Source organism: Haemorhous mexicanus, chromosome 9 (genome assembly GCF_027477595.1).
Source record: "Haemorhous mexicanus isolate bHaeMex1 chromosome 9, bHaeMex1.pri, whole genome shotgun sequence".
NCBI classification, from domain to species: domain Eukaryota; kingdom Metazoa; phylum Chordata; class Aves; order Passeriformes; family Fringillidae; genus Haemorhous; species Haemorhous mexicanus.
The window spans coordinates 30,407,580-30,433,856 of NC_082349.1; the positions used below are offsets into that span (position 1 = coordinate 30,407,580).

Consider the following 26,277-nt stretch of genomic DNA (forward strand, 5'->3'; position numbering starts at 1 on the left):
CTCCTGCTGCCTTCATCCCTCGGCCATCACCTCAGCAGCAGCCAGAAAACTCTCATCCACATCTGAAGTGTGTCACAGAGATTCCTGCACCTGCCAGGGGCCAGTCTGGCATTTCCAGCTGTGGAAAGCCACCACAGCCATCCAGGACCACTTCAAACAAAACTGCAAGCCCAGGCCTGAGGTTCATTTTCCCGCTGAATTCATGCCCTGCTATTTGCTGGTCTCACAGGAGCTGGGAGGAAAACGTGGCACACCTGGAATATCTGCACCTGTGTGAAGGGGGTTTGTGAAAAATGCCAATCGCTTGTTTTTAACATTTTTAAAAGTTTCATAGTCATAAAATGGTTATAAAAATAGTAATATAATTAGAGTAATAATAATTTGGACAATTTGGATTAGGACAATATGAGACAATAAAAACAAAGAGTTATGGACAGTCCAGGTACCTCTTTCTGGGCAAAATAAGCCTGAAAAAGGACCCACGTTAACAGAGGATTAACCCTTAAAGCAACAGCCTGTTGCATATTCATACACCTCATCCATGGTGCATCAATTCCATTCACACACAGGATTCTGTCTGGGCAGTGCCAGCTTCTAACTCTGAATCCTGACGGCGTCTTCAGGGCTGAGCGAGGCAGGAAGAAGTTCATTTCTGATAATGGAGCAATAAATTCTCTTTCTCTGAAAGATTTGGGTGTCCTGTGGCTGCTATCTTGGTGGGAGTACCTCATTCCTCTCATTTAAAAAAAGTATCATATATAGCATAGTTTCTATTTTAACATTTTGTTATACCCTAAAACTATATTTTACACACTACTTGAGAAAATGAACACAGCATCACTTTCTAACAAAACACAGATAATATTCATTTGAATATTTGCAAAAAGCCAATCATACAATAGGCATTTTTCACAGCGTGCAAGCATTGCAGAACAGAGTCAGAACTAGCTAAACTGAGATGGGCAACCCTCAGATATTTGTGACACAATACTGTAACCGCAGGCCCTGCTCAGTCGGTCTGAATTTGCTGTTGCAGCTTCCTGGGTTTGGAGAAAGTGCAAGTGCAAAAGTGTTGCAAGAATGAGACCAAATGTACTTTCCTCTGAAGTATTTTAACATACTCATGCTTTTGATGATCGTGGCCAGGAGGACAAGGAGAAAAACAGAGTTTCAGACCTCGAGGTCTGACTCACTGTGCTCAGTTTGGGACAGAGGGTGCGAAATAGGACCAAGAAAAAAAAAAACAGGTTTTTCTCACATGCCCTGGGGCCACAGTGACCAGATAGTGCTGGCTCTCTACACCTGGTGCAGACAAAGCCACTCATTCAGAGCTGTGCTCCAGATGGACAAGGCCAGAAAATGATTCCCTCAGGGTGGGTCATAGTAGAGCCTTAGGGCTAAGGAAAATACTCACAAGAAGTGAGGCATCTGATAGGCATCAGTGCAGAACAAAACACCCTAATTAATGTGCTTAGCTGGTGGCCCTCAACAGATAAGGTCATTTTTCATTACTTGAGAGGACTTCTTCCTTTATGACTGTGACTGTGTTCTCTGACTAAGCTAGCTTGGTTTCCAATCAAACAATTCTTGTTTGAAACAAGGTGACCTTCCATGCATTTGGTATGGTGTGCTGTGTTACAGACTCCCAATGCTGTAAGATTTAGCCCTTTGCCCTGGGGAGCTTGTGAAAGATGCCAATCACTTGTTTTAAAATGTTAAAAGTTTACAGTAATAAAAGGGTTATAAAAATAGTAATACAAATTAGAGCAATAAGAATTTGGACTATCAGGACAATAAAGGACAATAAAAGCAAAGAATTATGAATGTTCAGATGCTTTCCTCTTTAAAGCATGGATTGCTAACAGAGGATTAACCCTTCAAAGCAACAGCCTGTTGCATATTCATACATCTCAGACAGGATTCAAAAATTCTTTTCAAACAAAGGGTGTTCTCTGGTTATTGTCAACTTCCCCCCCTCATCTTGTAAATCAGTCTTCTCCGTCCCCACCAAGTCTGGTCTTTCCCAATAAAGAGGCAATAATTCTTCTCTTGGTGATTTTGGTGTCTTCTTGCTGTTATCTCTGTGCAAAGAATTCCTTGAGCTAGTTAGAAAAAGTATCTTACAACACATAGTTTCTATTTTAATATTATGGTATAGCCTAAAACTATATTTAACTATATTTTCCTGCTGAAAAGGATTAATGCAGTATAACTTTCTAACATAACACAGATAATATTCATTTGAATATTTGCAAAAAGCCAATAATAAAATATGCATTTATCACAAGCTGTCAAGTCAGGAGCTGTCCCAGCCTGTGTGTCCTTCCCAGAAGCCTTCCAGGTGTGAAAAATGCCAATTTTATGATTGGCTTTTGCAAATATTCAAATGAATATTATCTGTGTTGTGTTAGAAAGTGATGCTGTATTCATTTTCTCAAGTAGTGTGTTAAATATAGTTTTAGGGTATAACATAAGGTTAAAATAGAAACTATGCTATATATGATACTTTTTTTAAATGAGAGGAATGAGGAACTCCCACCAAGACAGCAGCCACAGGACACCCAAATCTTTCAGAGAAAGAGAATTTATTGCTCCATTATCAGAAGAAATGAACTTCTTCCTGCCTCGCTCAGCCCTGAAGATGCCGTCAGGATTCAGAGGGAGAAGCTGGCACTGCCCAGACAGAATCCTGTGTGTGAATGGAATTGATGCATCATGGATGAGGTGTATGAATATGCAACAGGCTGTTGCTTTTAAGGGTTAATCCTCTGTTAATGTGGGTCCTTTTTCAGGCTTATTTTGCCCAGAAAGAGGTACCTGGACTGTCTGTAACTCTTTGTTTTTATTGTCTCATATTGTCCTAATCCAAATTGTCCAAATTATTATTACTCTAATTATATTACTATTTTTATAACCATTTTATGACTATGAAACTTTTAACATTTTAAAAACAAGTGATTGGCGTATTTCACAACCCAGGACAGCAAGGAGGCATCCTGGCTTTTCTGGGATGGGCCAGGTGAAGTTTCTGGTTGCATCCATGACAGCACAGTCGGTGCAAACATCAGGATTTGGCACATGGGCCATGGAAGCCCTGGCTCGGGAAGGCAGCAGCTAGCCCTGCTTCTAGAAAGGACATTTCTGGGGAAAGGATCAAGCACAACACAAGGAGATTATTGAGTTATTGAAACTAACTGGAAAGGCAGTGAGATTTTTTCTCCTGCGAGCTGGAGCAAACCTTTCCTTGTAAAGTATGGCTGCTGCTTGGGACTGTGGATAATCTGAGTCTTTTCAGAGTGGGTGAGCAGCTGCCAGAGTTAGTTCTTCAAATTTTCCAGGGTGGAACACATGGAACAACAGAATTGTTTAGGCTGAAAAAGGCTTTCAGAGTATCAAATCCAGCTGTTATCCCAGAGATAGGAGACATTAAAGAAGTTTGTTGCTGGGAGGTGTGTCAATGTCTCTGAGTCCTATGGAAAGGGACAAAGGGAGAAGCAGATCAACCAATGATTCAAAACGCTGCACAGAAACCCTGAAAAAGCCTGAAACCAAGTCTCATCTGTTTGTCCTCATTGGGTGTATGCATTCTACTCATTTTTTGTGCTGGTGACAGTAAGCCAGATAAGTAGAGGCTGGCAGTAATGGAAACCTTAGATCAACAACATGAGACAAAGGAAAGTGAGTCCTTTTAACTCCATGGGATAACACCAGTGATGTCCTGTCTCAGGCTTATACTTGGTGATGAAATCATGGGGCTGCTGTATCCTTTATGAATCAGATTCGTGCTGGGCTAAATGTTTGTCCTTGCAGTGGGATCACTTCCACCTTTTCTATGTAAGAAATGAAACAGGCCCCTGGGTTGCCAGGAAATAGGTGTGAATTTTTCCTCAAAGCAAACAATGAAAGCAATTATTAGGAAAGTGCATCTGTGCCCACGTCAAGTTTTGACCTGCCCCAAACTTTGCCCTGTGCCTTGGCTGGCCACCAAAGAACAGCATGGACTCCCAGCCCCTGTGACATGCAGAGGCAGCAGAAAGTGCAGGCCCAGCAATGGGAGTGCTCTTGTGCTCCTGAGCAGCTGGGGCTCCTAACGCCCTTGGAGCTCCAGGTAAGCACAGTACAGAGCTGTGCTGCTGAAAAGCAATTGTGCAAGAGGAGGAAGTGGCTCCTTGAGGAGGCAGTGGCTGTGTTTGGGTGTTTGCAGAGGTTTGGTTCACTGAGAGTGAGCTTACAGGAGGAACACTGCTTCAGTCCTGCCTTCCAAATGTCCTACGTTCCTAAAGTCCTAAGTCAGTCCATGGACCCCTACCAGCTTCACATCTCTCCTGAGCTCTCCTTCCCTGTGCTTGACTGGGCTCTCTGCCTGGTGTCCTTGCTCACCTGGGACAGGTCAGCCAGCCCCACTGTCCTTTCCTGCCCTGGTCTGGGGTTTTTCTCATCCTCAGGCTCCTCCTTCCCGGTGCAGGGGCCACAGGGAACCTCTCCGAGCCCACCATGTGGGTGTTATGAGTAGAAAGGTTATCCTTTTTTTTTTTAAAGGTTGCAGAGTTCACAGGTTGGGCCAGTTGCTGCCAGGGGGGAGTTCTAACTGTTCCTTGTTGATGGTTTCATGTGGTGATCACCTGTCAATAGCTGTTCATTAACTCCCCGTTGTTGATGGTTGAGAATTCCCCTTTTTGTCCCCCCCAGGACGGTGAAGAAGAGGGGACTACAGGGCTAACATGCAAATGAGGAAACCCCTCACCAAACCTAGCAAAACCCCCTAAAAACAACACGCCAACACGAAATTAAGAGATTGAAGTGATGTCTAGACGAGAGGAACAGAATCCAGTGTCCGCTGAGACCCTTTTTACCTTCCACCCTAACCTAAAAGATGTCGGCTAGATGGAGGACCCTGAATGTCAAACCAACAAACGGGGAATCTCCTGGTGCTCTCGTGAGGACAGAAGCCCCAGCTCTGCCTGCAGACCAGTGGGCAAAGCTGCATTTTTCCTCCTCCTCCTCCGTGCCACTCCTGGGAACAGTGGGGGCGTGAGCGTGACCTGTCAGTTCTTCCCACCCGAGCTGATTTTTAATAAAGGCATTAAAAAGAGAAAGATCTCCTGCCCAATTTATTTCATGGGGTGTGTTCTGCTCTGGGATCCTGAGCAGCTGCCAGAAATTTGCCTGGCTGGCATCTCCGTGGGGAGATGTGCCCCAGCCCCCACTCTGCTTGCTTGGCTCTCTAGCCCTTAACAGCTTCACTCATGCACTTGGAGAACTGAGCCTTCAGCAGCCCTCCTCATCCACTTGGAAAATGAGCAAACAGCTTCCTGATCCTCCCCGGCCTCAGGGCACAGAAGGCTGCAGATAAATCTTTCTGCTAGCTCACCACTGTTCTTTTCTGGCCTGGCACCAACTCCTCCCAGTCCTCAGCGAATGTGTTTCTCAATTTGCTTATTTTGGTGGATTATTACCCCATAGCTGGAAGTAAGCATCTCTGGGGCTGGTCTGGATCCCTTGGAAAACAGGAACCAACTGCCAGCTCAAAGCCAGCTGTGAAGTTAGAGATGTTGCTGAGAAAAGTCTCATAAGTCAAACCTTCCCAACTGCAGGAAGCTGCTCGAGTCTCTGTCATGCTTTCCCATTTTGATTGTTGAATAAGGAAATGAAATTCCTGTGCTTTGTGCTGCCTGAGCTGCACCGTGCTGGCTCTAGAGCAGCAGCAGCCAGCTGCACTTTGCCAAGCACACCACGGCTTTCTTCTTCTCCCCGATGCAGCTGTCAGGCAACAGCTGTGACTCACACTGGTAAATGTAAATTTAAAACTGATTAAATGTAAATGGTGTCTGAAAAACCACAGGCTCATTAGCCATTATTACTGATAACCTATGTGCTGGAAAATGAGGTCGTTTGCACACAGGTGGGAATGGACAGTGAATGTTTCCCCTCATTTCTGGTGTAAGGAGAGGCAGCCTCCATCCCATTCTTCTCTGCCTCACCTTCGGGAGCTCCTTCTCCCCCAAGGGTGGCCGTGGCTCTCACATCAGCTTTGTCACCCTTAATGTCAGCCAGGAGAGATGGGAAATGTGAAAAATGCCTATTGTATGATTGGCTTTTCCAAATATTCAAATGAATATTATATGTGTTATATTAGAAAGTGATGCTGTATTCATTTTCTCAAGTAGTATGTTAAATATAGTTTTAGATTATAACAAAATGTTAAAATAGAAACTATGCTATATGAGATACTTTTTTTAAATGAGAGGAATGAGGAACTCCCACCAAGATAGCAGCCACAGGACACCTCAATCTTTCAGAGAAAGAGAATTTATTGCCCCATTATCAGAAATGAACTTCTTCCTGCTTTGCTCAGCCCTGAAGACGCCGTCAGGATTCAGAGGGAGAAGCTGACACTGCCCAGACAGAATCCTGTGTTTGAATGGAATTGATGCACCATGGATGAGGTGTATGAATATGCAACAGGCTGTTGCTTTTAAGGGTTAATCCTCTGTTAACGTGGGTCCTTTTTCAGGCTTATTTTGCCCAGAAAGAGATACCTGGACTGTCCATAACTCTTTGTTTTTATTGTCTCATATTGTCTTAATTCAAATTGTCCAAATTATTATTACTCTAATTATATTACTATTTTAATAACCACTTTATTACTATTAAACTTTTAAAATTTTAAAAACAAACGATTGGCGTTTCTCACAAAAGGTTTATTAAACCTTATCAAAAATACAACAGAAGCCTGAATAGAGAAAATATCCCAGGATTTTTCCCACCATGTGCTCACCCTCACAATGGAGGTTTCTCACCTTTTAACCCTTTAACCTCTCCCAGATTTCTGTCCATTGACTCCTTCTTTGCATTCCAGTGATGCAGATCACATCCTTAAACCTTGACTGGAGGTCAGGTTTTGCCACAGTGACAAGCTGACCCTCCCAAATGTCCCAAACCCAGGCAGTCCCTTGATAACCATGCAGGGGTTAAAACAGAACTATAAATCTATAAAACTTTTCTTAACCTATAGCCATGATATTTGTCTGGTAATTGAGGACACACCACGAGCCCCCTTGCCCTGACTGTAAGCACAGGAAAAGAAATGTGCTGCCCCTCTGTAGTCAGGGATTGTCTCCAGGACCTGCCTGGTCCAGCCCTACTTCCACAGCCCCGGCTTCAGGGGGTGACCCAGACCCTGGGACACTGTCCTGGCTGAGCAGAGCTGCAAGCTGGGACCATAGCACCATCTGTGAGCTCCTACAAGGTCTTAACAAGCCCAGTAACAAAAATTGATGTTTCTCACATCAAAGAGTGTCAGAACCCAGGACATCCCTCTGGCTGCCCTGGAGGACTCCAGACCCTGGCAGGGGGCTCAGAGACCTTGGCACGGAGTCAAAGACACCTGTGCCTTTGATTTTAGCCCATGGAAACAATTACCAACTTTGTGTGAGGAGTTACAAGCCACAAGAGTTTGAGTAGAATGATAGTGAATTTGTCACAGGGTGAAAAAGTAGAATTTTGGGGATTTAGAATGGGAGTTCAAGAGGCAAGATGGAGGAATCTGGGCATGTCCTGTCCTTCTTCTCCTTCTTCTTGTCCTCCATCTTCTGCTGTGATGGTGACACTGCTGGATTGGTTTAGAGCAGAGACAGACTGTCTAACATAGGTGAGAGGTACTGGGAAATCATTGTAAATAAAGCACAGGTAGTTCTTAGTATGAAAAGTTAACACCACCCCAAGGGCAGGGACTGTGCCACAACCTGACCTGCTGGACAGATCTCAGCAGGGCAGAGAAAGAATGGAACAGGTAAGAGAAAATAAACAACCTTGAAAAACAGAGCTGAGGAATCTCCACTTCTCCTTCGAGGGCAGGGCTGGGAAAAAAGAGACTTTTTAATACCTCAGGAGCCATTTCAGCAACAACAAACTCAACAAAAGAGACTTTTAACCTGGTGGAAGAAAGGGGTCTGTGGATGCAAACAAAAGCTGAGGGCATGGAAACTTACTGGTGAGGACAGTCAGTCCATCAAGCAATCAATGTCAGGAGTTTAATCACTCCAACCTGTATTTCAGGGCAAGTGCAGGTGTGGGGATGGATGTAGGTCAGCCCAGTTCAGCCTGGAAGTGCAGTGGGATCAGTGAGTGAAATGCCCTCTCCTGCTCTAAACAAGAAGAAAGGGTGCAGCCTTCCAGAGAACAAATCCATTTGGGCTCTCCAGGCTCCATCTTTCTGGCTGTCCTGTGCAGCCCTGCAACACCACTGGCATGGCCTGCCCTGTGTCAGCACGAGTTGGGAAGCACCAGCCCTGCACACTCTCCTGGAGAGCTGAAACCAAAGCTGCACTGGGAAAAAAAGGAAGTAGGTGAAAATCTCATAGAGTTTCCATAGCTCTGGAAAGGTCTGCTCAAACACTGAATGCACCATTCACCAGGCACTTCCAGCCTCCTCCTCCCCCAGCCCCCGCCTCCGAGGGACACTACAAGCCCAAATGTTGCAAAGGAAAAATTTATTATTTTTTAGAAACACATTCTCACTTCTGCTGGGGAGTGTGACAATCCCCAGCCTCGGGGCAGGGTGCAGCTGCCTTCAGCCCCCGTGGTGGTGAGCGTGGCCAGAGTTAACAGCCCAAAATATCCCTTAATGATGAGCATCCTGTGGGTGCAAGTCAGCCACAGCTTCTCAGGTGAGGGGAGGAAAGCTGCTTCTTGGCACGACAGGAGTTGACTGCTTCAGCCAGTTTCCCCTGAGGCTCTGGCCTGGCCCAGGTGGGGAAGCTCCTTATCCTAAAGCCCAGGAAAGCTCTCCAAGGCCTGGAGGATGTCCTCAGCTTCCTGTAGCACCTGAGTCTGCTGGAGTGCTCAGCCATGAGTGTTTCAGTCCAGGTCTGGGTCTGCTGAGCAGGACCAGCCCAGAGCACTGGGACCATTCTCAAAGAGGAGTTCAGTGCTGACAGCGTGGTCTGAGCCCTTCCCAGTGCTCCAAGAAATCTGATGTAACATTCTTATGCCCATCATTTAAATACATAAATACTTGTAACAAAAGACTTTGGGGTGTGCAGCCAGCAGCAACCCGCTGAAAGGCTGGCGGAGCTCCTCGGGAGACACGAAGTCACAAACTGGCAGGTGGTTAAAATCTGCCTTGCTGCCAGCAAAACCCCCAGCTGCTGGCTGTGCTGGGGTCAGGGGCTGCCTGCAGCACGGGCAGGACCTGTCTCAGCTGGAAGAGCAGGGAGGAGCAGGGAGGAGCAGCCCAGGGTCCCTGAGAGGCGTGCCTGGTGCCCGGTGGAGGCTGTGCTGGGAATCCCTGGCGCACACCTGTGGGACAAAGCCAGGAGAACCATCTGAGTGCTCCCTGAAAGGCTGCACACACCTGCAGCTTCCACTCGGTCTGTCAGAGACAGCTCACCACATCCAGAAGGCTTCATGTTTGCCCAAATTTTTTGTGCCTGGATCACTTTTGGGTCAAGCCAGTGTGTGAGTGCTTTGAAGGAGGTTTTCCTCTGAGGCCTTACATCTCAGGAGGTGAATGTCCCAGCAGACGGGCTCAGGCTTCAGGAGTCTGCAGACAGCTGGAACAGCCAGTGGGGCTCTGCTCCCAAAGCTGCTCCCCAGACTCCACAGTCAGTGCTCCTGCTGCCCAGTGCAGTCCTGCCAGCTCCTTTCCACACACCACCTTCTCTGACAGCCTTCATCTGGCTCACTCCAAAGGCATTCCCTGCTGCCTCTTCCCTGTTTTCCATCTTGCCAGGCAGATTCCTGCTCCTCCTGCTCCAAGTGGCTTCAGGACACTTGAGGTATCTTCCTGACTCACCAGACTTTTATTTGAGAAAAAACACAAGACATTTCTACTATATACAGATACTGTCAAGTAAATGGAGAAATCCAGGGTTTCTCTGAATATGAGCTAAGCTTGGGTGACTTTCTTTGGCTTTCATTTCTGTTCTTCTCAAGAGCTCCACGCATCCCTTTCCCCAGTGTTGGAAGGACCCATCCTGGGTGCCAAATCAGCTGCACAGAGCTCCAAAGAGGCAATTCTTGCACTATAAAAAGCCTGTGGTTCATCTGCGCTCCCAGCGAGGCCCTCCACGGCCCCAGGGAGGGCTCTAGAGCAGGCAGCCCATACAAGTCCAAAACCTGCAGCTCGGTGGGGAAGGCTGTGCTTTCCATGCTGCTCCAGCTCCTGCAGCTAGGACTTGCTGTCAGCGACCAGCACCAGGCTGAGGGACAGGTCCCCGAGGGTGGCGTTGGAGCTGGTCCACAGCGTGATGCTGTCCTGCTCAAACAGGTAGAGCACTGTGGTGTGGTTCACTGTGCTCTCATTGCTGGGCACAGTCTGCTCCCACAGCACACTGGTGGTGCCCTGCAGGGTCAGCCTCAGCCAGTCCCCCTCCTTCTCCTCCAGGTAGATGGAGCTCCTGAGGGACACGAGGTAGAGGCCGTCGCAGGGGACCAGGACGGAGCCGTTGCGGATGCGGATGGGCCCCGACTCCGCGGAGAGGTTCACGGCTGCTCCCCTGGTGCTCCTGCCTGCAATGCAAGGGAGCAAAGGTGATCCCTGGGGACTAATGCCTGCTAGGAAATGGGCTGGTGGACACCGCCTGACTGCAGGAAGATTGAAAAATATAGAAAGAAAGGGGAGAGTAAACTGTGGTGCTTTCTTCACAGGGGTTTTAGGATGAGGGAAGAGATGAGAATCTTGACTTTATGCTTCAGAAGGCTTGATTTATTATTTTATGATATATATTATGTTAAAACTGTACTAAAAGAATAGAAGAAAGGATTTCATCAGAAGGCTGGCTAAGAATAGAAGAGGAATGAATAACAAAGGTTTGTCTCTGACCAAGACAGTCTGGGCAGCTGGGCTGGGATTGGCCATTAATCAGAAACAACCAGGTGAGACCAATCCCAGATCCACCTGCTGCATTCCACAGCAGCAGAGAATCATTGTTTGCATTTGTTCCTGAGGCCTCCCTGCTTCTCAGGAGGAAAAATCCCAAGGAAAGGATTTTTCATAAAACATGTTGGTGACAGTAACCTAGATAACAGGGCAGGCCAATGTGAGAAATGGGTTTGTAGAGAATTCTCAAAGCCCAGCAAGGGACTCACACGGTATACATCTGCACACAAACTCTGAAATAAAAAATACTAACTCTGAAATAAAAAATACTAACTTAGAAATACCCTAGAATAAGACAAACATTGTTGAGAAAGAAATAGAGCTAGAAACATGTTTCAAAAGATAACTTTACAAATAAGACTAAATACTTTAGAGACATACAACTGTGAAAAATACCTTGTAGTAAACCCCACAAAGAGTAATTTTAGATGATTAACTTTAAAACATTTACAACATAGTGTAACAAAAACTAATAAACCAAGAAACACTTATATTGTAATTAAGAAATAATTATCTTCTAATTATAATAACATAAATAACATCTGTATTGTCTCACCCTTCACGTAAGACTAAAAATAAAATAAAAGTTTTTAAAACAGCTCGCAGTTACTCCATCTCTAAGTCAAAAAAAAAGAGCTTAATCCAACAGACCAGAGCTGGAATATTACTGACCCTAGCCAGACATCATCTACCATGAAAATTTACAGATTACCACTCTTGACTAAGCTGTGCCTTTTGGCACATAGTTTATATGGATTATTCCTCCAAATTCTTATTTATGTGCTGTTTACTTACTCTGTGTCTTAGAATACAGAAAAATACAGCAAGTAAAGCATCACTGTGAGTTTAGAAAGGTTCATAACAAGAACAGGAAAATTAAGACACTAAGTAAGATGAGGAAAAGGCATCCAGAGGTGGATGACAAAAAGTGCTTTCAGTGGAGATGCTGGCAACATAAGCCTTTGTCTTAGGGTTTGGTTGTGAGGTTTTGTGGGTGTTTTTTTCCCCAGAAGAAAAGATGAAAGAGCAGCAAAGAGACAGAAGCATAAGGAACTAATTAACACAGAGCACAAAAAGGAGAAATTATATGGGAACTTGGCAGGAAAGGATTTCTGGTGGAATGGAGAGTCCCAGGCTGTGCTGGCCATGTTTCTGTGCTGTGTCCCTGGGCTCTGCACAGCAGCTGAATCCCCTGGGACCAGGGCACCCAGGAGCTCTCCAGGCAGGAGCCCCTCTGGGCTGGGGCCAGATTCTCAAGCTGCTCCTCTAAAGGACATGAGTTTCTGTTAGGTTGGACTCCCTGCTGCCTCACGCTTTTAACTGAAAGTAAAACTGTCAGTAATATTTTCAGTATTATTTTAAAAGTTTTACTGATTATCTTGGAGGTGTGAAATCATCAAACCTCCAGCGTAGCTGGCACACAGAGCAGCACATCTGACACGGTGTGTGCTCTCACCCACTCCTCCTGAGGAAATCATTTACATTTTTCATAAATCAGGAAACCATTGACTTGTTTTAGAAAAACCCAAGAGCGTGCCACGTGCATTTAGTGAATTGTCTAAAATGACTTTCTTGTTCATTCACTGAGTGAAAGAGTGGTTTAGGAGACAGGTGAGGGCTGCAGGGATCCATGCAGCTTTTCAGGTTTTTTGCTCTGCTCTGGGAAAAGCCAGCTGTTTCATTTTAGTCCCCTTGCAGCACCGGGGCAGGCTTGGCCCCTGTCCCCTGACAGTCCTCCATCAGAAGAAATGGCCAGCACTCTGGCACCTGAGAGCCATTTGGGTATTTTAGGGGCCACAGGATGCCACAGAGGTCCCTGGGCACCGTGGTAGGCTGGGGAGCCCTCCCAGTGTGCCAGGGGGAGGTGGCACATCCCTGCTGCACTGGGGATCATCGAGGGCACCCCAGGGTCCCCCCACCCCAACACCCACCTGAGTATCGGATGTGGGTCCACAGCACTTTGTCACTCTGGCTCTGGAAAACAAAGCAGATAAATCCTCCTTAAGGCAGCAGGCTGGCAGCTCCCTGCTGCTGCTGCTGCCCTTTCATTTCCCTGCCAGGACCCCTCGGGCCCTGTAGGGGCAGAGCAGCTGCAGCTCCAAGGGCACGGCCTGGGCACTCAGCTGCTGCCAGCCAGCCCCACCCGGGCTCGGGGTACACCATTCTGATGGAATATTAGGTCTTTGTTAGGGAATAGTAGTTCATTATTATGGGTTCGTTCATTTTTGCAGAGTACTAGGTCACTGTGATAGAACGTGATTTCATTCTTATAGATTAGTATTTCATTATTATGGGATATTAGTGCATTATTATAAAATATTAGTTCATTCCTATGGAATACTATTTCATTATTATAAAATATTATTTCATTCTTATGGAATACTGTTTCATTATTATAAAATATTATTTCATTCTTATGGAATACTATTTCATTATTATAGAATATTATTTAATTCTTATGGAATACTATTTCATTATTATAGAATATTATTTCATTATTATGGAATACTATTTCATTATTATAGAATATTAGTTCATTCTTATGGAATACTATTTCATTCTTATAGAATATTAGTTCACTCTTCTGGAATACTATTTCATTATTATAAAATACTATTTCATTCTTATGGAATACTATTTCATTCTTATAGAATATTATTTCATTATTATGGAATACTATTTCATTCTTATAGAATATTAGTTCACTCTTATGGAATACTATTTCATTCTTATACAATATTATTTCATTCTTATGGAATACTATTTCATTATTATAAAATATTATTTCATTCTTATGGAATACTATTTCATTATTATAGAATATTATTTCATTCTTATGGAATATTATTTCATTATTATAGAATATTAGTTCACTCTTATGGAATACTATTTCATTATTATAGAATATTATTTCATTCTTATGGAATACTATTTCATTATTATAGAATATTAGTTCACTCTTATGGAATATTATTTCATTCTTACAAAATATTATTTCATTCTTATAGAATATTATTTCATTCTTATAGAATATTATTTCATTCCTATGGAATATTATTGCATTATTACGGAATGCTATTTCATTATTATAGAATATTATTTCAGTATTATAGAATACTATTTCATTATTATATATTTTATTTCATTATGATGGACTATTATTTCATTATTATGGAATATTATTGCATTATTACGGAATGCTATTTCATTATTATAGAATATTATTTCAGTATTATAGAATACTATTTCATTATTATATAATTTTATTTCATTATGATGGACTATTATTTCATTATTATGGAATACTATTTCATTATTGTAGACTATTATTGCATTATTATAGAATATTAGTTCATTATTATAGAATATTATTGCATTATTATAGAATATTAGTTCATTATTATGGCATACTATCTCATTCTTATAGAATATTATTTCATCATTATATAATACTATTTCATTATTAAGGAATATCAGTTCATTAACATGGAATATTATTTCATTACTATAGAATATTATTCCAGCCTGGCTCCCAGCCAGAGTGACTTCCAGCCTAGTGCTGAGCCCTCCAGAGCAGGTTTGGTTTTGTTTAGAAAACCACGCTGGTGTGGGCATCGAGGCAGAGCAAGCAGCAAGGAAAACATAAAGGATATTTCTCTACCTATCCTAAAATATCCTAATCCCAAAAAAACCCCACTACTTTTAACCATCATCCATAAAAAAAGCTTCCAAAATTTTTAAATAAATTGAAATCTACAAATATATAAAATAACTAGTAATATATCTTATCACAAAATAAAAACTTTAAAATTTTAAGCTTTTAATATAAAAATATACATTAAAAATAAATTATACAATGAATAAACAATAAATTAAGTTTAAAATTTTATAAATTCATTTATTTTTAAACTGATAATTTATAATTTTAATGAATCAACAAACTAATTATTAACAATTAATAAATATGAAAATAAATATAAAAATAAATTAAAAACAAAATAAAAATTTTTAAACATTGTCTAATCTCCTTCTTCTTCATCTAGTCAATGTTCTACAATATTAAAACAACAAAATAATTAGTTTTTAAAAAACCACAATACAAATATTACATACATAAACAAAAAATAATTAGTTATTAATAAAAAATTAAATACATTCTAAAAATTAATTAGACAAAAAAACTTGAAAAAAACCTAAATCTCTATATCTTATAACCTTTAATACCTTCTCTTAATATTAAATGTGAAATATAAACAACGTACAAAATTTTAATAAAAAAAATAAATTAAGAAAAAGATGCCATCCATCTCTCATTCCTAACGCAAAACTTTTTCAAAACCTCCCCATCAGAAAAGCCCGCCAAAAACATTTCATCAGGACCTTTGTGTGCAGAGTCCTTTCTGCCTGAGGCTGGCACAGAGCAGCTGGCAGAGGGCAGAGCAGGGGCCAGGCTGCTGTGCCACCCTCCTGCAGGGCACCAGGACCTGGGCACAGGGCTGTGCCCTTCGCTGATGGAGTGACAAAACTCTCCTTTGTCTCCCTAAAAAGGAAATAAGCCCAGGAGTTCCTTTCCTCAATTAGGTGAAAAGACATCTCACAGGACTTGGGGGATTTCACCTCAAACTTAAGGGTGTCCAATTGGACAGGAGCCAAAAAGTCCCACCTGGGCAATTGCCCAAACCTGGGCAATTCACTAGAAAAAGAAGAGAACAAAGAAACTAATGGCTTTTGCGAGGTGTTTCACCAGAAGCAAGAACCTCTTGCACCTGGCTCGGTTTTTCTCTGTAAAGAGTTTGTTATTTTGCCTTTTATTAAACCCTTTTTTGTTTCCAGCAATGCCACAGAAGCCATCCTGCTGATTTAATGCCTCCAAAGGTAGCTGAGCTATCCTGGGTGTGAAATAGATCTCCAAGAGCTCATGGGACCTGGCTGGAGGAGACCCCAGTTTCAGGTGGGGCTCCTTGCACTTTGGCTCAGGCCCTCCCTGGATCTGTGGGTCCCTCAGAGGCTCTTCAGTGCACTGGGGTGGGTTTAAAATGGACTGGAGCACCTCTGCCATGTGAAAGAGTTGGGGCAGGTCAGTGTGGAGAAGGAAAAGCTTTAGGGAGAACTTAAAGCACCTTGGAGTAACTAAAGGGGCTACAAGAGAGGTGGAGAGAGACTTTGACAAGGGCTTGGAGTGATAAGGGATGGGGAATGGTTTTAGAATGGCAGATGGCAGGTTTAGGTTAGGTATTAGGAAAAAATTCTTCCTAATTTTGGTGGTGAGGCCCTGGCACGGGGTGCCCAGAGAAGCTGGGGATGCTCCATCCCTGTTCAAGGCCAGGCTGGAAGGGACTTGGAGCAGCCTGTGACAGCGGCAGGTGTCCCTCTCTGCTTCTGGCATAGGGGTTGGAAAGAGATTATCTTCAAGTTTCCTTCCCGCCTAAATCACTCTGTGACTGTGATTTGAATTTTATGAATGTAACAGAGAAAGTGAATGCAAATGTAGAAGTGTGTATCTCACTGCTCAGATGTGCAAAACACCGAGCTTCTGAGCTGGATTTTAAATCTGAACTTGGCATCTCAAACTTGTCTCTGCTCATAACCACAGGAGACCCAAATCTGCACTCTGCACAACCACAAATCTTCAGCCTTTGCCTGATTAAAGAGTCAGTCTTGGGCTCTGGGCTCTGGGCTCTTCTCCTTACCTGGGCCTAAGGCTCCCTAAGGGAGAGCTGTGCCTTGAGATGGGGACTGGGCTGGGTTTGGGACTCCAGGGATTCGGGCTCGGTGGCACAGGGAGAAGGTGGGGACTGGGCTGGCACCCCTGGCTCTGGGCTCAGGGGGCACAGGGAGAAGCTGTGCCCATGAGATGGGGACTGGGCTGGCACCCCTGGCTCTGGGCTCAGGGGGCACAGGGAGAAGCTGTGCCCATGAGATGGGGATTGGGCTGGCACCCCTGGCTCTGGGCTCAGGGGGCACAGGGAGAAGCTGTGCCCATGAGATGGGGACTGGGCTGGCACCCCTGGCTCTGGGCTCAGGGGGCACAGGGAGAAGCTGTGCCCATGAGATGGGGATTGGGCTGGCACCCCTGGATTAGGGCTCGATGTCACAGGGGCACAGGGAGTGCACAGGGTGTGAGCAGGGACTGTGCAGGGTGTGAGTACAGATTGTGCAGGGTGTGAGCACAGACTGTGCAGGGTGTGAGCAGGGACTGTGCAGGGTGTGAGCAGGGACTGTGAGCAGGGTGTGAGCACAGACTCTGTGCAGGGTGTGAGCACAGACTGTGTGCAGGGTGTGAGTACAGACTGTGTGCAGGGTGTGAGTAGGGACTGTGTGCAGGGTGTGAGCAGGGACTGGGCAGGGTGTGAGTACAGACTGTGCAGGGTGTGAGCAGGGACTGTGCAGGGTGTGAGCACAGACTGTGCAGGGTGTGAGCACAGACTGTGCAGGGTGTGAGCACAGACTGTGCAGGGTGTGAGCAGGGACTGTGCAGGGTGTGAGTACAGACTGTGCAGGGTGTGAGCAGGGACTGTGCAGGGTGTGAGCACAGACTGTGTGCAGGGCGTGAGCACAGACTGTGTGCAGGGTGTGAGTACAGATTGTGTGCAAGGTGTGAGCAGGGACTGTGTGCAGGGTGTGAGCAGGGACTGGGCAGGGTGTGAGTACAGACTGTGCAGGGTGTGAGCAGGGACTGTGCAGGGTGTGAGCAGGGACTGTGTGCAGGGTGTGAGCACAGACTGTGCAGGGTGTGAGTACAGACTGTGTGCAGGGTGTGAGTACAGACTGTGCAGGGTGTGAGCAGGGACTGGGCAGGGTGTGAGCAGGGACTGTGTGCAGGGTGTGAGTACAGACTGCAGGGTGTGAGTACAGACTCTGTGCAGGGTGTGAGCAGGGAATGTGCAAGGTGTGAGCAGGGACTGTGTGCAGGGTGTGAGTACAGACTGTGTGCAGGGTGTGAGCAGGGACTGGGCAGGGTGTGAGCAGGGACTGTGTGCAGGGTGTGAGCAGGGACTGGGCAGGGTGTGAGCACAGAGTGTGCAGGGTGTGAGCAGGGACTGTGTGCAGGGTGTGAGTACAGACTGTGCAGGGTGTGAGCAGGGACTGTGCAGGGTGTGAGCAGGGACTGTGTGCAGGGTGTGAGCAGGGACTGTGTGCAGGGTGTGAGCACAGACTGTGCAGGGTGTGAGCACAGACTGTGTGCAGGGTGTGAGTACAGACTGTGCAGGGTGTGAGCAGGGACTGTGCAGGGTGTGAGCAGGGACTGTGTGCAGGGTGTGAGCAGGGACTGTGTGCAGGGTATGAGTACAGATTGTGCAGGGTGTGAGCACAGAGTGTGCAGGGTGTGAGTACAGACTGTGTGCAGGGTGTGAGCAGGGACTGTGCAGGGTGTGAGCAGGGACTGTGCAGGGTGTGAGCACAGACTGTGCAGGGTGTGAGTACAGACTGTGTGCAGGGTGTGAGTACAGACTGTGCAGGGTGTGAGCACAGACTGTGCAGGGTGTGAGCAGGGACTGGGCAGGGTGTGAGCACAGACTGTGCAGGGTGTGAGCAGGGACTGTGTGCAGGGTGTGAGCAGGGACTGTGCAGGGTGTGAGTACAGACTGTGCAGGGTGTGAGCAGGGACTGTGAGCAGGGTGTGAGCACAGACTGTGCAGGGTGTGAGCAGGGACTGTGTGCAGGGTGTGAGCAGGGACTGTGCAGGGTGTGAGCACAGACTGTGTGCAGGGTGTGAGCAGGGACTGGGCAGGGTGTGAGCAGGGACTGGGCAGGGTGTGAGCAGGGACTGTGCAGGGTGTGAGCACAGAGTGTGTGCAGGGTGTGAGCAGGGACTGGGCAGGGTGTGAGCAGGGACTGTGCAGGGTGTGAGCAGGGACTGTGTGCAGGGTGTGAGCACAGAGTGTGCATGGTGTGAGCAGGGACTGTGCAGGGTGTGAGCACAGACTGTGTGCAGGGTGTGAGCAGGGACTGTGCAGGGTGTGAGCAGGGACTGTGTGCAGGGTGTGAGCAGGGACTGTGCAGGGTGTGAGCAGGGACTGTGCAGGGTGTGAGCACAGACTGTGTGCAGGGTGTGAGCACAGACTGTGTGCAGGGTGTGAGCAGGGACTGTGCAGGATGTGAGCACAGACTGTGTGCAGGGTGTGAGCAGGGACTGTGTGCAGGGTGTGAGCAGGGACTGTGCAGGGTGTGAGCAGGGACTGGGCAGGGTGTGAGTACAGACTGGGCAGGGTGTGAGTACAGACTGTGTGCAGGGTGTGAGCAGGGACTGTACAGGGTGTGAGCACAGACTGTGCAGGGTGTGAGCAGGGACTGTGTGCAGGGTGTGAGCAGGGACTGTGCAGGGTGTGAGCACAGACTGTGTGCAGGGTGTGAGCAGGGACTGTGTGCAGGGTGTGAGTACAGACTGTGTGCAGGGTGTGAGCACAGACTGTGTGCAGGGTGTGAGCAGGGACTGTGCAGGATGTGAGCAGGGACTGTGCAGGGTGTGAGCAGGGACTGGGCAGGGTGTGAGCACAGACTGTGCAGGGTGTGAGCAGGGACTGTGTGCAGGGTGTGAGCAGGGACTGTGTGCAGGGTGTGAGCACAGACTGTGTACAGGGTGTGAGCACAGACTGTGCAGGGTGTGAGCAGGGACTGTGTGCAGGGTGTGAGCAGGGACTGTGCAGGGTGTGAGCAGGGACTGTGCAGGGTGTGAGCACAGACTGTGTGCAGGGTGTGAGCAGGGACTGTGCAGGGTGTGAGCAGGGACTGTGCAGGGTGTGAGCAGGGACTGTGCAGGGTGTGAGCACAGACTGTGTGCAGGGTGTGAGCAGGGACTGTGCAGGGTGTGAGCAGGGACTGTGCAGGGTGTGAGTACAGACTGTGTGCAGGGTGTGAGTACAGACTGTGTGCAGGGTGTGAGTACAGACTGTGCAGGGTGTGAGCAGGGACTGGGCAGGGTGTGAGCACAGACTGTGCAGGGTGTGAGCAGGGACTGTGCAGGGTGTGAGTACAGACTGTGCAGGGTGTGAGCAGGGACTGTGAGCAGGGTGTGAGCACAGACTGTGCAGGGTGTGAGCAGGGACTGTGAGCAGGGTGTGAGCACAGACTGTGCAGGGTGTGAGCACAGAGTGTGCAGGGTGTGAGCACAGACTGTGCAGGGTGTGAGCAGGGACTGTGAGCAGGGTGTGAGCACAGAGTGTGCAGGGTGTGAGCACAGAGTGTGCAGGGTGTGAGCACAGACTGTGTGCAGGGTGTGAGCAGGGACTGGGCAGGGTGTGAGCACAGACTGTGTGCAGGGTGTGAGCACAGACTGTGCAGGGTGTGAGCAGGGACTGTGAGCAGGGTGTGAGCACAGACTGTGTGCAGGGTGTGAGTACAGACTGTGTGCAGGGTGTGAGCAGGGACTCTCTGCAGGTTCGTGGACGTCAGGGGAAGGCTGCGGAGCTGGGAGCGCTCTGTGCCGGGCTGAGGTGGGAGCTGGGGCTGGAAAAGCTGCTCTGGCACCCTCTAGTGCTGCCACGGCTGATGGATGCTCCGTGCCCGCGGGGCTGCAGACCGCTGGAGAGCAGCAGCTTTCATCACCCGTGAGCAGGTGGAACCGCCTCCCTTGGCATGCCCTACCCACTGCCTCCGCTGCAACCTCACGCTTGCTCTTCCTCCCGAGTGCACAAGCATTTCTGTCCTGGCTCACGCAGCCGGGATTTCCAGGTTCTCGACAAGACAAGAGCAAAGCACTTAGCACATGTCTGGGGTCAAAAAAGGTCTGCCACAATCTGTGGGATCTGGCCACTGATGGACAGGGTGGAGCCAACACTGACAGAACTGCTGCACTTACAAGAATATCGACCCCACTGTCAGTAATGCAAATCGCCTGTTTTATGTGTCTCTTGCAGTTATTGTGGGATCTCAGAGCACTGTGCAGGTAAATCCTGCTGAGGACACCCTGTACTGGTGGTGCTGGAAGGACTCTGGGAGCTCGTAGCAAAGTCAGAGTCCTCTCTTTCTGTGCTCTGCCTTCACAGGGCACGTGGGAGAGTGTGCCAGGAGGGCTGAGGACACAGAGGTGCTTCTTCCTGACAGCCTCAGGTTTCCCTGTGCCATTCACACACAGATCCTTCCTTCCTGCCTGCTCTGGATCCCCAACCAGGGGACTCTCCTGGCTGGGACACTGTCCAGGGCCATCCCACCTGGCACCAGGTTCAGGAATAAGTTTGGATCACACCAAGCACAAACACCAGGGGCTGACTGGGGGCCTGTGTCACACGTGGAGGTGTCCCACAGGTGGCAGGTGATGCTCCTCGGGGAGGGGGTTGTACCTCCTCCTCACCAGCATCAGGGATTTTACCTCCCAAGCAAGAGGAAAGCTGTGGCAAGAGAAGGCAATTCCAGCAGAGGTGGGAATTGCAGATGCAAAAGCAGATTGTCAGTGACCTTTTTTTTAACTTCCTCATTTGGAAATCTCAGCTGAGGTTTGTTCTCCAAGCAGTACCATGACAGAAATGAGATCACTGTTCCTTTTTGTTCAGCACAGCCTAGGCTGCAGGTGCTGCTTTTTCTGAGGATGTGCCATGCCATTATTCATGCTCTGCTCTCACAGAACAGTCCAGGAGGGCTTTTTTTAAGAGCTGTGCTCCCACGAGGACAATGGAAAGGAATCAAATATGGTCTCTCTGTGAAAAAACACAGTTTTTTCCCTTGCAAATAAAGTTAGCATGGCAGTCTGCACCTTGGAGAGCAGGAGGCTCTTCCCAAGGACAGGGAGAGCCACTCATTCCCTGCCATGGGCCAGCACTCCCAAGCCCACCTCTCTCACATTGCTCTGTCCCCACTTCCATAAATACCCCAAACCTGCCCCAAAAGTCCAGTCAGATCTGAGCTGCTGCCCCTCCAGGAGACATTTCTGTGGCCAGAGCAGGGTTATCCAGCTGAGCCCTGTGATTGCACTGCAATGAAATCTCCCCATGTACCACTCCTGCACAGAGCAGGGCACTCCAAACAGGACACCAGGCTATCTGCTAAAATAACAGAAATAACAGCTCTAACCCTGTAGTTAGCAAGTGTTTAAAACTGAAAAGGTCCTTTGGGGATTCTCAGGACCTGGACTTCTCATCTGTTGCCATTGCTGCTCCCTGTTTCAGTTATTTCTGTTGAGCAGGGGAAGCTCTACACATCTGCTGTGTCCCCTGGCCTGCTGCTGCTCCCTTGGGCTTGTAGGGCTCCCAGGCAGCAATGCCAGGCCCTGCTCTGTTCCTCTGGAAGAGGAACATTTTTACAGAAGAGCCAATGCTGAGAGCTGAGGCTTCACAGCCAGAGTGTGAGCTGGGAGAGGTTTGTGCAGCGCGAGCTCCGCGAGTGCTCGCACTGCTCTGCTGCCTCGCAGGGCAGCTCCTCTCTCCCAGAGCAGGGCAAGGAGAGGACTGACCTGGCTGGCAGGTGTTATCTCTCAGTGTTATCTGGATGGTTGTTCTGCAGTTTGATAGCCCCTGTGAGCCCCGAGTCAGTGAGAGCTGTGCAGGGCACAAGGGTTTTCATCAAGCAGCAAGAGGAGCACCAGGCCATGGGTACATGCCTGGCTTGCTTCTGTGCCCAGCCTGGGTGGGAGGAGAGAATGAACTGGGGTAAAACAAAGCACAACAAGCTTTAAAGTGCTGCAAAGCTCCTGGAGAAGGAGTGGGAGGAGAAATTGCTACTGCACCGGCGGCTCTGAAGCAGCAGTGAAAGGTTGTTGGCAATCCAGCAGCCTGCAAGCACCTGAGAGAGGCAAACCCATCTTTGCTGCAGCTGGTGCTGGAGCCCTGGGAGCCCCCAGCATTTCTGTCCTCTGTCCTGGCGCTGTGGGCACACAAAACTCTCTCTGGACACCCCAGCCTTCCTCAGGCAGGCACAGAAGGAGGTGGCTGCTCCTGACCCTGCCTTATGGGCAGGCTGAGAGCACCCAAAGGTGTCAGGAGGTCTTGCTAGAGGCTGTCACGAGGGTGACTTGCTTTCTCACACACCAGCTTGCCCTTTAGCACACCCTGGAAGTTCAGGAGGTGTTTATGAGCATGGTGGGTTGTCATTCACACACACAATCTCCTTCAATTCAATGGAAATATGCACAAGTCACTGCAGAGAGGGCAAGAGTGGGAGGGACTCAGACCTCCCTCCCCTGGGGTCAGTGTAAAAAGCATTCTTGGATCAGTCACTCTGCTGGAAACTTGGGCCCAAACCCTGCACTGGGCAACACTGAATGTCATTTTGAAGACAGGCAATTAAAATAAAACTAAAATGAATTTTTTAAAAAGTACTGTCATACAGAAGAGATTAAAAGCTTGACTAGGGATAGGAATAGGAATAAACTTAAAAGCTTTTTTCTTTTCCTAAAAAAAAAAAAAAAAAAAGTAAAGAAGCCCAAGCAGAGCTTCCCAGGCCAGCAGTCAGAGGGTTGAAGAGGAGCTCTTACCTTGGAGGGCCGCAGGAAATGCACACCCAGGTAGATCAGGCAGGCGAGCAGCAAAACCCACTGAGCCACGGCAGAGACGAGGTGCAGCGAGCTCCTGACCTGGCCTCCCTGCCAGAGCCTCCACTCCTCCTCTGCACGCTCCCTGTGCTGCTCCAGCTGCCCCCCAGCTGCTGGCTCTGTGCCCGTCTGCCTGGCCATGCCAGCCCCTCCTTCCATGCCAGCGGCTGGGGAGGGCCAGGGCCCGGCAGGGAGCAGGGCTGGGAGCAGGGCAGGGAGCTCCTGTCCCAGAGCAGAGGTGCAGTGAACACAGAGCCTCCAGGAGATTGCTTTATGCACACAGAAGCAGGCGGGGGAACTTCTTTGTGACTAATCTAAATTTCCCCTTCCTTCCTTTCTTTCTTTCTTTCTTTTCTTTATTTTTTTTTAATTTTTTTTTTTTTTTTTGGTTTTCTGTGTGAATGTGGGGGCTGATTTATTGCATCCCAGTTCAGTTTTGAGTAAGGGCCTTTCAAAGGAGAGGTGTTTATGTCTTTCATAGCTTCAACTGTGGATGTCTTGATATGTGTTCTTTCCAATAATAACCAAGAGTTGGGTGGACAGTGCTTGTCTTCACTCAGCCTTTTGTCAGTAAAAGCTCTCACCTCTCTGCTCACCCTCAGGTGAGGAGTTTACAGGGCTGGCTCTCTCCCTTCCAGCATCCTATAATGCTCCTGAAATCCCTTTTCTGCAAAGAAGCAATGATTAGGAAAGGATGTGGGACAGGTGGATAGCATAAGGGATTGGAGAGAAAACATTCACTTCCCTTTTCACAATTTTCTTCTGGCTTCAAAGCCTTGGGATGCTGTGCAAAGCATAGGAAGGAGAAAACTGAGAACTGTTTGAGAACAAATTTCCTTTTTGCACACTTGGAAAGCTGCAGTCCATAGGATGCCTCCAGAGGGGCATTTCCTGGCCAAGCAGGCTTCTCTCCTGGCAGAGGGAAGCCTGTCCCTTGGGATGCCTTTGGTTGGTCTCTCTGGGACTTTTGCTTGGGACACCCAGAGCTGCCAAATGTCAATTGACTGAGGCTGGGTCCATCTCCTGTGCTGATTTTGGGTGGCAAACTTTGCATCCCTCTTTGGGGGCCGTCCAGCACGGCTCTTTCCACTGCTGTAAATTACCAAATCGTGACCAAAGTCAGGTGCTGCCTTTTCCTGGTGAGGATGGAGCCCACTGGGAGTACAATTACCTGCCTGCCTTCTAGGGATGAGCTGTCAGAAAGTTTCCCTTCCCCAAAATGTGCCCTCTTAACCTGTCACGAGGCACATGTCCTGTCATGTAACCTGCATGCAGAGCAAGCAGGAGCAATGGTCTTTGATGTGTTCTCCCAAGGATATTTCCTGTCAGCGTGAGCCAGATGAAGAGGGGAGTGCAGCAGCTGGGCAGGAGCTGCTGTGAGGACACCCCAGGCTGAGCTGAGGGTGGGGTGAGTCAGGAACACACCCTGGTGTTGGCTGCAGGACACTCCACAGGTTGTGGAAGCTTAGTGAAGAAGGGTCAGCTTCCACATCTCCCACTGGCACGGAAATTCTTGTTCCCTTCCCACCTCTGGTCAGTGCTGGGTGTGCTGGAGCTCCTGCCTGAGCCCCAGAAGAGCCCTCACTGTCCTTCCTGCAGCAGGAACACGACTGCAGCCACAGCAGGCAGGGCTGGGGCTGCCCCAGAGCAGCTCCCTGGGGTGCAGAGCCTGAGTTTGGTGTTTTGTGTCACACAGCACCCAGGAACTGGGGCTGGCATGGGACCCAGGCTGGGCCAAGCCCTGCAGAGGAAGGAAACACTGCCTTGGGGTGCTGCAGAGGCCTCTGGGGGCTGGAGGGGTGTGAGGATTGTTGGCTCCTGTGGATCTGCAGTGTCATGTCTGGGGACGATGAGGGGCCCTGGGAAAGCTGCTCTGAGTGCTCCCAACCTGCTCCCTCCAGGAAAGGAAAGTTGGGCTGGCTGCTCACTGCTCAGCTTCTGCAAAAACACCAGGATGCTGAGCTAAGACACCCCACACCCTGGCAGGGCTGTGATTCTCACATTTTACACACATGCCTGGGAACCAGACACGAGTTCTTCCCCATCTCCATCTCCTCTCTCCCTGATCCTGGATTTTGTACTGGTTTTTCTTCCTAAAACTCTAAAAAAAAACCTCTGAGTGAAGGTTGTGCTTATGTACTTCTGGAATTGTCTTGTCATTTCTGAACTCCCCCAGAGCAAGTGTCTCTGAGCCCGAGTTACAGCACTGGCAGCAGGAAAGCTGCATTTCAGCTGTGTCCCTGGCATGGTACCCAGACAGGAGAGAGGACAACACCTCCAGGGGCATCACAAACACTTGGCACAGACTCTTCGTGGCTTTGGTTGCTCTCAGCTTCTCCTCCTGCCTTGCACATGCTACCTGGAGGCTTTCAGAGGCTCTGCTCTCCCTCTGAATCCTCCCAGGCCTTTGGAATCCTGACACATCCCAGACCTGCTGCACACAGCCAGCATTTCCCAAAACCTGCTGCGTTCATCAGAGCAGAATAATTCAGCAGGATTACTTTGGTTCCTCTTCCACAAGGGCCCTAAAGTTGGAGTCTCTTGGGGTTTTGCCTCAACCTTTTGCAGTCAGCAGGTCAGCCTGGTGAGCAGGCAGGCTGGGATGGCTTTGGGCAGGTGCTGCTGTGGTTGCCTTGTCCTTTTCCAAAGAAATGCCTCTGGGGGACACACACAGCAGCTTCATTCCAGCGAGGACTGAAGGAAAGCAGGGGAGGCTGGTAACCAGGCACGCTGCTCTGTTTGGGTTTGACAACAATCCAGTATCTCCTCCATCAGTCAGTCTTTCCTGGGCTTTCCCAGCCTGGGGAGCTGAGTGATTTAACCTTTGGCTGAAGGCTGTTGGTTACAGTCAGGGCTAAACCCTGCAGGGCCGTGGCTACCAGGACTCAGCTGGAGCCCTGGGCTGGCAGTGCCCAAGATTCTCGGGGTCTCT

The 26,277-nt window shown here is 48.1% G+C and overlaps 1 protein-coding gene across 1 annotated transcript; it reads right to left on the bottom strand.

Moving 5' to 3' along the window:
• Positions 1-8,475: 8,475 nt before the first annotated feature.
• TNFSF4 (TNF superfamily member 4) lies at positions 8,476-24,669 on the bottom strand. The gene is made up of 3 exons (XM_059854763.1): positions 23,289-24,669; positions 12,814-12,856; positions 8,476-10,512 (listed from the first exon to the last, which is right to left on the bottom strand). Exons 1-3 carry the CDS (start codon positions 23,502-23,504, stop codon positions 10,172-10,174), a joined length of 600 nt encoding a protein of 199 aa, XP_059710746.1. The 5' UTR covers positions 23,505-24,669; the 3' UTR covers positions 8,476-10,171.
• Between the last annotated feature and the right edge of the window lie 1,608 nt (positions 24,670-26,277).